The 9,380-nt window shown below is 37.0% G+C and overlaps 3 protein-coding genes across 4 annotated transcripts in view; 2 read left to right on the top strand and 1 right to left on the bottom strand.

Moving 5' to 3' along the window:
- Positions 1 to 372, top strand: part of LOC104812974 (probable WRKY transcription factor 31) — a 3,735-nt gene extending 3,363 nt beyond the window's left edge. The window contains exon 7 of the mRNA XM_010540429.1: positions 40 to 372. Coding sequence (XP_010538731.1) covers positions 40 to 192 — 153 coding nt within the window. The 3' untranslated portion in view covers positions 193 to 372. The remainder of the gene's footprint in view (positions 1 to 39) is intronic.
- Positions 373 to 2,381: 2,009 nt separating this feature from the next.
- Positions 2,382 to 5,027, top strand: LOC104812973 (cysteine-rich receptor-like protein kinase 37). Its single transcript, XM_010540428.2, is given in 7 exon segments — positions 2,382 to 3,221; positions 3,372 to 3,480; positions 3,608 to 3,723; positions 3,806 to 4,016; positions 4,112 to 4,349; positions 4,427 to 4,565; positions 4,680 to 5,027. Coding segments are annotated over 7 exon segments (1,986 nt in total). The 3' UTR covers positions 5,013 to 5,027.
- Positions 5,028 to 6,964: 1,937 nt separating this feature from the next.
- Positions 6,965 to 9,103, bottom strand: LOC104812971 (autophagy-related protein 8a). 2 transcript variants are annotated; one of them, XM_010540426.2, is made up of 6 exons: positions 8,965 to 9,103; positions 8,769 to 8,822; positions 8,156 to 8,211; positions 8,012 to 8,064; positions 7,292 to 7,410; positions 6,965 to 7,216 (listed from the first exon to the last, which is right to left on the bottom strand). In XM_010540426.2, exons 2-6 carry the CDS (start codon positions 8,803 to 8,805, stop codon positions 7,119 to 7,121), a joined length of 363 nt encoding a protein of 120 aa, XP_010538728.1. In that variant the 5' UTR covers positions 8,806 to 8,822; positions 8,965 to 9,103; the 3' UTR covers positions 6,965 to 7,118. The 2 variants fall into 2 exon arrangements, with proteins under 2 accessions (XP_010538728.1, XP_019057876.1); XM_019202331.1 differs by lacking the exon at positions 8,965 to 9,103 and having other exon boundaries at positions 8,769 to 8,838.
- Positions 9,104 to 9,380: the final 277 nt, after the last annotated feature.

Below are 9,380 nucleotides of genomic sequence, written 5' to 3'. Positions count from 1 at the left end.
CCGCCGCCTCGGCCCGCCGAGAGTGTCAGCGCCACCCCGGCAGCGATCGCCGCCGACCCAAACTTTGCGGCGGCTGTCGCGGCGGCGATCACGTCGATCATTAATGGGTCGGGTCATCACCAGAATAACAGCAGCAGCAATAACAACAATAATAATACTGTTACGACAAGCAATGGCGGCACTAGGCAATGAGAGTTAGCTTCTTTAATTAGTCTTTTTATTTATTTATTTACTTTTTGGTTGGCTGGCTGGTCGGTCGATTTATTTTTTCGAACCTTTTTATGTTTTCTCGGGTGTTTTTTTTTTTTATGTAGATATTTTTCTAGGATCTGTTTTTATTTTGTCGGAAATGGTATGAATATTGTTTGGATATTTTCACTTTGAATTATGGGGTAAATAAAAAATTAGGTACATTACCGAGGAGGATATATTAAATGGTTTTGCTTGGCTTAGAGCAACCTAATATTTTTCTATATTTCCCACGAGAAAATAGAGTACATTGAGAGCTTCTTTTTTCGGAAAAAAAAGAGAGTGTAGGGGTCAAATTGGAAATAATAGATAATACGGGGGCGAAGGGGATGATCGGCGCACGCTTTAATCAACACAAACATACAGTATCAATTACATTTTTCACATAAAATTTGGAAATTGAATTGAATTTTGAGACCCCGCCGTAATCACGTTCTTTATTACGTCGGGGTTACTTATAGTGGTATCCATCATAAACAAATAAATCAATCCGAAATTATAATAAATTATATTCGATATTTAGATATTTTTTTTTATAAGATTTGGCCCAATGAGATTTGAATTCTGGTTGAGAGCACTTTGTGCCACCCAACCACTAGACCACTCCATTTGGGTCGATATTTAAATAGTTGGATCAAGGTTTTAAAATTTTTACATCTTTTAAAAATGGGTGAACCATCTCGTAAGATCCACAAACTCTAACAAGCGAGCTCGGGCGAGCCATCCCTAATTTTCTTTTATATTTACTTTTTATTACTGTTTTTGTTAGATATAAGTTATCATTTGTCATCTCTTTTTATTTTTAAGATATCGAAGATGATAATGATATCAAAATATAATATGATGTTTAGGTTTTACAAAAAAAAAAAGAAGTTTCAATTAGAATCCAATTTCATGCTTATTTGTATTTAAATTGATATGTATTTTCATGTATATTTCTAGTTAATTTTATCATTTTCATGTTATTTTGCATCGAATACAACTATAATTTGTATACTATTTATCGAAATAAAATTTCAAAATATTTTTAACGTGACGAAGGGATAATTCTTCTATTCAAATAAAAAGAATAGAAAAGTCTCGTGGAAATTGGAATTTGGTAAGAATTGGAATTATTAAGAATGATGGAAACTTCTCGTTGATTTGTTCATGGAAAAATATTTTAAAAAATAATAATAAATAAAAGTTAAGGTTATCATTTATATAAATAAAATTGCTAATATTAATTTAATATGAATATTTTTAAAATAAAAAATCAAAATATATAACGATATAAAACTTTTTCCATGTTATTTTGTATTGAATACAATTATAATAAGTAAGATATGCATCAAATCCAAACGCAAAATCTTTAGTTCTTATATGAATATCTGTCTTAAATTCTTGAGTTAGAATTCAATATTTTTAACGTGACGATCAATAATAGAGGCCATTCTTTCTATTTAAAAAATATTAGAAAAGTCTCATGAGAATTGGAATTTGTTACGGAAGCTTCTTATACATTTGTTTATGGAAAAAACATTTTAAAAAATAATAATAAATAAAAGTTACGGTTATCATTTTTATAAATAAAAAATACTATTATTTAATATAAATATTTCAAAAATAAAATAAACAGTCGAGATATATATATATATGATTTAAAACTTTTTTCCCATAATGTGTACAACTTTTATCTCGATTTAAACCTCTATCAATCATTTCGGTTTTGAAACTTGGATCTGTCTTTTTTATGTATAGATATTAAATAAAAACGCAATTACTAATTAATCTGTCTTTTAAATATTAAAAATATCAAATTATATTACTCTTACGTTTTACCCAAAAAAGTGCAGTCTTGTTTATTTAGTTGAAAATTCTTATATATATACACACACACGCAATGTTAAAGATAGTTACATGTAATTGTTTTTTTTTTTCCCAACAATATAATGTTTTCCATTTTTAATTAAAAATATTTCTATTTTGTTGGAATATAGTACAAATTTTAGAAGTCAATGTAACGTTTTTCAATGCATAAATAAATGCGAGAAATTTCGTAAAAAAATATAATTATGTATAATGGGAAATAGTCAGACTTGTGTATATAGTATAATTATAGAACTGAACAAAGGCACAGTACTTGCATTTTCATGTAAATGGAGAAGACTCGTGTGATTTCCCTCTCTTCGCTTCTTCTTCTTCTCCTCCTTCTAAGCCTCGAAGGCGTTCACGCAGGCTTCCGCTGTTACGACGCATTCTTCCCTTCCAACAGTTCCTACCGCGAAAACCGCGACCTTCTCTTCTCTTCTCTCCCTTCAAACGTGATCGCCAAACGCGGTTTCCACAACGCTTCGCTCGGAAGAGACTCCGACAGAGTTTACGTCGTTGCCCTCTGCAGACGAGGCTTCAACCCTCAACCCTGTCTCAGTTGTCTCGACAAAGTGATTCAGAACATGAAGCAAGGTTGTCCTGATCGGATACGAGCATTTTCGTGGGACGGCGACGAAGACGAAGACGTCTCTTGTCTTGTACGTTACACAAACGCTTCAACTTTCAGAAAACTGGAGCTCAGACCAATCACTGAGAGCCCTCATCCGAACAGTATCGAAAAATCGGTAAATCTTACGCTTTTCGAACAAGAATGGGACTCGATGGTTAACCTAACGATCCAAGCGGCTTCTTCAGCTGATAATTCGTCGGTGTTGAAGTACTACGGAGCCACGAGATCGGAATTTACGGAGGTTATGAACGTTTATGCACTGATGCAATGCACTCCCGATATATCGGCTGGCGAATGTAACCAGTGCCTTAGAGAAAACGTTGCGTATTATAAAACCCGATACTGGGGACGACAAGGAGGTGAGATTGCAAGGCCGAGCTGCTTCTTCCGGTGGGATCTTTATCCTTTCTACGATGCTTTCGATAACGTAACCAGAGTTCCTGCCCCTCCACGAGCTTCACCTCCTCCTCTGGTCAACAACGGTGGATCAGTCAAGAAAGGTACGTAATGAAACATATCTAATTAACTGGTAGATTCATTGTTACAAGTTATGAACGTATGGTGTCTTCAGATTTCTTCGTTTTGTAATGATTTTTCGGGGCTAGAAATCGATCATGCAGGGAGCAGGAATCGGTTCAAGAAGATTGCGATAATTGTTGTTCCCACCGTTATTAACGTTTTTGTGTTCGTTGCTCTCGTTTCTGCTTATTCCCGGAGGAGGAGGACGAAGTCGTATATCGAACTCAACGGTTAGCTGGCCTTGTTCTTGAAATACCCGTTTGCTATATTTATACAAGTGATCAAGAGCTGCAATGAAACGCGAGTTTTATAATCAGTATTTAGTATTGAAGCTTCTTTTGTTATATATACTTGCAGAGTCCAGTGATGGTAAGTTTACACTACGATTCGATCTCGCCACTATTAAAAACGCAACGGATGACTTCTCGCTTGAAAACAAGCTTGGACAAGGTGGATTTGGTTCTGTCTACAAGGTGGTAATAACTTTGATCGGGTTGAGTGTAAATCTTGAGTGGATATCGCTTATCTGTACGTATCGTTGTTTTCATCGATCAGGGGGTGTTACCGAACGGACAAGAGATAGCGGTGAAGAGATTGGCTGGAGATTCAGGACAAGGGAATCTGGAGTTCAAGAACGAGGTCTTGATTCTGACAAGACTCCAGCACAGGAATCTTGTTAAGCTTTTTGGATTCTGCAACGAAGGAGACGAAGAGCTTCTCGTGTACGAGTTCGTGCCAAATTCAAGCCTTGATCGCTTCATATTCGGTGAGCAATATCATCATCACTTCGTTACAAAAAAAAATATCTTGGACGATATATATATATATACACACACACACACACATTACACATATATGCAGATCCAGACAAGCGTTCAACTCTTACGTGGGACATAAGGTACAAAATAATCCAAGGCATTGTTAGAGGGCTTCTTTATCTTCACGAGGATTCACAGCTAAGGATTATACACCGTGATCTGAAGACAAGCAACATCCTCTTAGATGCCGAGATGAACTCAAAAGTATCGGATTTCGGGATGGCGAGGTTATTCAACATGGACGAGACTCGCGGAGAAACAAGCCGGGTGGTTGGAACATAGTACGTTAAAAAAAACAACCTTACACTAAAAATGTCCGTAATAAAACTGGTAACGTTACTGTATATATATGATGCAGTGGATATATGGCTCCCGAGTACGTTCGAAACGGACAATTCTCAGCCAAATCCGACGTTTACAGCTTCGGGGTCGTGCTCATGGAGATTATAAGTGGTCAGAGGAACAATCATTTCGAAGTAGAAGGACTTCCGGCATTTGTGAGTCAAATCACTTACCAGTAGACGTGTAGTGGTCTTCTTCCTTGAACATAACCTATGCTAAAACATGACATATATACGTATATATATGTATATATGCAGGCTTGGAAGAAGTGGGTTGAAGGAAAGGCCGGAAATGTGATAGATCCCGTTTTGAGAAACGGTCCACAGAATGAGACAATGAGGTTCATACACATAGGTCTTTTGTGCGTTCAAGAGAATATTTCCAAAAGGCCGACCATGAATTCGATCATTCAATGGCTTGGAAGCGAAACAACTACGATGCCTTTACCGACAGGTCCTGCTTTCATGGTTCATTCTCTCGCAGATTCAGACGCTTCGTCTTCCAAATTGCTTAAATACGGCCCTTTGAATCCGTACAATAATGGTGAAGATGGTACGTGCTCGTCGAATGATGCTACGGTTTCAGAGTTATATCCTCGTTGAAGTTGCATGCATGCATGTCATTTCCCTACGTACGAGTTTAGTTTTTATGTTCATGTTTTGGATGAGATTGGCTAATTTTGTCGGCCTTTTCAATTTGGGCCTCGAAACAAAGCCCATGTAAGTGATGTATGATAGATAGTATTCATTTGTGGATAGATTTTAATAATATATATCGTATATAATTTAGGTGACATAGTAAACAATATAGGTTTTAAAATTTATTTAGAATTTTTTATGAATGTTTATATATTTATTAAATTGAATTATTTTAAGTTTGGCATATATATATATATATATATATACCTGCCTTGAAAAAAGGGGATTAATTATAAAGAGGATTTTTTTTTAATCTATATACATAACAATTGTAGCTTCGGTGGAAAACAAATCTAACCAGATAATATTTCAAGGTGACGGATTGAATTTTATTTTTAACTTTAAACATTTATAAATTCGATACATCATAACAAATTGATCATAGGGATTTAAACGATATATAACAGGACGAGCGTGTATATCATTTTTTTTTGTTAACGGAGCGTGTATATCATTGCATGGCCCATAATTAGGAATCGACATTAACTTAGCATCGTATACGTATCCGATCAACCAACGTCGACCCAAAGACTAAATCTGCAATTTGACGACAGTCATCTGCTTTACCAACTGAGCCAAGGTCGATTACTTATGGTGCGTAATCGCTATTACGATCCTTGCGGGTTACCGTGGAAACGAAGCATGTGATTGCTACCAAATTTGTGTCGGGCAATGTAGATATATTGGTATAGTGTCGGTTTTATGAATTGAATCGAGTTGATCGGATTTGATTTGTTGGATCCCCTTGTCAACTTTTATTTTCACGCAAATGATGATGTCTTCATTAGTACAAACTAATTTTAAAAAGGCATTGTCTTGATTTAGATCACGTCGACCAAACAATGTGTTCATGTTATAAAACAATAGCGTATAATAGAGTTAGATATGTTTTAAAATGTGAAGAAGAAAAACACAATTTATTTAATCCACTCGTATGCTTATTTTGAAATAGATTTCTATCAAACAACTATTTTGACCGACGAACAACGGGTCCATAGCGCATCTTTCTTTGCCAAATATTCGGATGCACGCGCGATGAAACTTGGTCTTTCGGTCATGTATTTGATTAGAGTGTCATGACAGATTTTTCCCTCCAGGACAAGCTCACGACAACAAACATCGGAGACTGTCCCGTTCCAGAAAATCTCTTCGACGATATCCAATGTACACTTTGGAGACATTTTGGTGAGACATTCATCCCAAAGTTGTTTCGGTTCCTCTTCTTCAATAGCAAAGACGGGTAGAGATGCATACACCACAGCTACAACAGCCAATGCCACAACGATCTTGATATTGAGTGTTGTCATTTTGGCCGAATATGTTTGGATTTGACTAACTAATATGTTTTGTTTTGTGTTTTCTTGATATTGAAATCGAAGTACGAGTTGTATTTATATACAACAATGAAATGATAATAACATCCGTTTAACTCATATATCATTTATTAATGGGGAAGTTTCTTTTGATTGTGTTTTCTAACATCACCATCCAAATCCAATAAACTGAAAGCTGTTCATAATTGTCATGTCTAACAATAGAAGATATTTTAAAGACCACCTTGTTCTTGTTTTATAATGTTCGTATCTTGCATGTGAAACATGATCAACTTTAAAAGTGTGTACATTTGATGTTATCGCACATATACACACACACACACATATATATATATATATATATACCTCAACACAAATGTGTACGTCTCATCATTATATAGCTCATATATAATAAATATTCTTATAAGTTGAAACATAATTCGACATCAAGTAGACTTTTTGTTCACGGACACAGATTGTATTAGAAGTCTCTGCGTGTGTATATATATAGCAGTCTAAATCATCACCAAGAGTCTGTGTGTGTGAGAATGTGAGTCACCCAAATTTCAAAAGAAGGATCAAGTAAAAGCTCTAAAGAGAAAAACACCTCCACACGTGTGATGAAACTTGAAACAAAGCCATAAAGCTCAAAGGGAGGGAATGCACATCAGAGTGATCTTTTGATGATCATTCAACTTCAAGCAGGAGATCCGAACGTGTTCTCTCCGCTGTAAGTCATGTACAGGAACCCGTCTTCGTCTTTGTGTTCCTCGTATATCGCAGACATCAAAGCACCTTTGTAAAATACGAGAGGCCGAAGTTCAGTTTACATGTGAAATATAGAGAGGGAGGAATGTGGGCGTGGTTTACCAGTTGGAGGCAATGTGTCCCTGACAAAGATGAAGATGGCTTTCTCGGCCCCGAGCTTGATTCTTTTCCTAACCACGTATACAAACTGGCCAACGGATAGATCGGCCGGTACAAGATACCTGCAAACCAGACAGAATAAGATCCGTGAAAAACACGCAATGCCCTTACCCGTAAGCCGTGGATTTTCATTCGAGATCGCAATTTATAACAGGGTTCCGTGTTATCAGTGACAGGATTTGATGGTTGGATTCATGTGTAGGCAATTGATCAATCTAATCAGAAAGCCTGAAATGCAAAAAGAACCAATCAACTTTGCAAGTTGGGTCTCTGCCTCCAACCAAGAATGAGAGTCTCGAGTCAGAATCTGAGCAGCATCAAAGTTTTTAATCTGAAGCAAAGTCCCTTCAGAGGTCGCAGTAGCAATGAAATTCGAGCATAACATACAGAAACCATGGAAATAGAGTTCAAGATTGACGCATAAGAGGCCAAATGAACAAAGGAGGATATGAACGATGATGCATAGAATGGAATATCGGATTCGGGCTGTAAAACACGTGAAGAAGACACAATCTGATATTGCCAAAAAAAAAAAGAATCAAGACACTATTTTACAATTGATAAAAATGGTAAAAAGTATCTGAATGTCAGTATCAAGGTTCATTATCTGCTATAAACCAACGATCCGCGCGTAAAGAGAGAGAGAGAGAGATGACTACTCACTTCTTCTTATCGATGTCAGGAACATCACTTTCCCCGGCCTTCTCCACAACCACCTGCATACAGAATACAGATTCTGATTTGAGTAGAACAACCGGAAATCAGGTCTGTTAATGGAGGGTCTCTTCGGGCAGAGGATAAACTTACTGGAATCCTATCCGGGTATTTCTCTCTGATACGAGCAGCTTCCCCCTGCCTTACCTCTGACATGAAAACCAACTAAAAACTATGATCACGACTGCAACATTAGGGAACTTAAAGCATAACTGCAGAATTGAGGAAGCCCTTATTCGAAAGGATATTTCTTTCCAGCAAGAGATAATCCAGTCGCTAACAATTTCTCAAAAACTTGATGTGTTGTTCGCCGAGTTCAAGTAACCTCGGATAAAATGCCTCATCCAACATGTAATGCTAACAAAACGAAGCTCTTCCAAAGCGATGCCGAACAGGAGTGAATCAGGACCATATGCAGAGGTTGAATCAGAAAGATGAACACTTACACAACACCATGATATATACACACAAGTCACTTAATACGATAAATATTGGAAAAAATACGAGGAAGCATGTGTGCGAATTCAATGCGACTGATCCGGAATTCATGGTGATCAAACATTATTCAGGGGAAAATAAACTACTCCGCAACGATCTTCCGATGTGCTCTTGAATCGAAACAAAACAAAAATCTCCAAGAACATAACTGGGGATTTATCGAGAAATCGGATGAATTCTCCAAAATACAGAGAAGATCAAAACTAACCGAGAGGATTAGAAAGCTTGAAAGAGCTCTTAGCCATGGCGGTCCGATCCGTCTCTGCGAATTTTAAGCACGCAAAAATCATAATCGAAGCGACAGCAATGATCTAATCCACCGCCAGATTGGAAGAAGCCCAGAACCCAAAACCCAAAACCCAAAACCCAGATTGGACAAGTCAACAAGCGAAAAATAACCATACCCAGAAAGAGGAACTCCTGGTAACTCCGGGAACTAGGGTTTGCTGGGAAATTTGATGTGACGAGAAAGCTTCTGATGCGAAATTAAGAGCAAAAGAACAACGAGGGTCGATATCAAGTAAAGAACACTTAAAAAGATTCAATGGTTAGGGTTTTTTTTTTCTATTTATTTTTGGTTATGGTTTCCCTTACGGAACCTGACACTTGCACAGTTTGGCATCAACCCGGATTCAGTTGATTGGATTACAAGAAAGCTCCACCTTATCACACGTCAGCATCTGGGAGATATCATACGACGTCGTATCATAAGTGGGCCATACAATGGGCCTCAATCTGTAACATGGGGCATAATAACATAATCAAATTTTAACGCCACAACATAGGGCATATATAATATCCAGTGATAATCAATACAACA

This window comes from Tarenaya hassleriana, unplaced genomic scaffold (assembly GCF_000463585.1).
Source record: "Tarenaya hassleriana unplaced genomic scaffold, ASM46358v1 Cleome2, whole genome shotgun sequence".
Taxonomy (NCBI): Eukaryota; Viridiplantae; Streptophyta; class Magnoliopsida; order Brassicales; family Cleomaceae; genus Tarenaya; species Tarenaya hassleriana.
Note: the sequence above shows the minus strand (reverse complement) of the source record. Positions and strands in the feature narration are given on the sequence as shown.

What these genes read in the sequence shown, in the direction of transcription:
- LOC104812971 (XM_010540426.2), bottom strand. Translation starts at nt 8,805, where the DNA reads ATGGCTAAGAGCTCTTTCAAGCTTTCTAATCCTCTCG. An exon ending in AATACCCGGATAGGATTCCA is followed by an intron (nt 8,065 to 8,155) that starts GTAAGTTTATCC and finishes TTCTGTATGCAG; the next exon opens with GTGGTTGTGGAGAAGGCCGG. An exon ending in CCTGACATCGATAAGAAGAA is followed by an intron (nt 7,411 to 8,011) that starts GTGAGTAGTCAT and finishes TCTGGTTTGCAG; the next exon opens with GTATCTTGTACCGGCCGATC.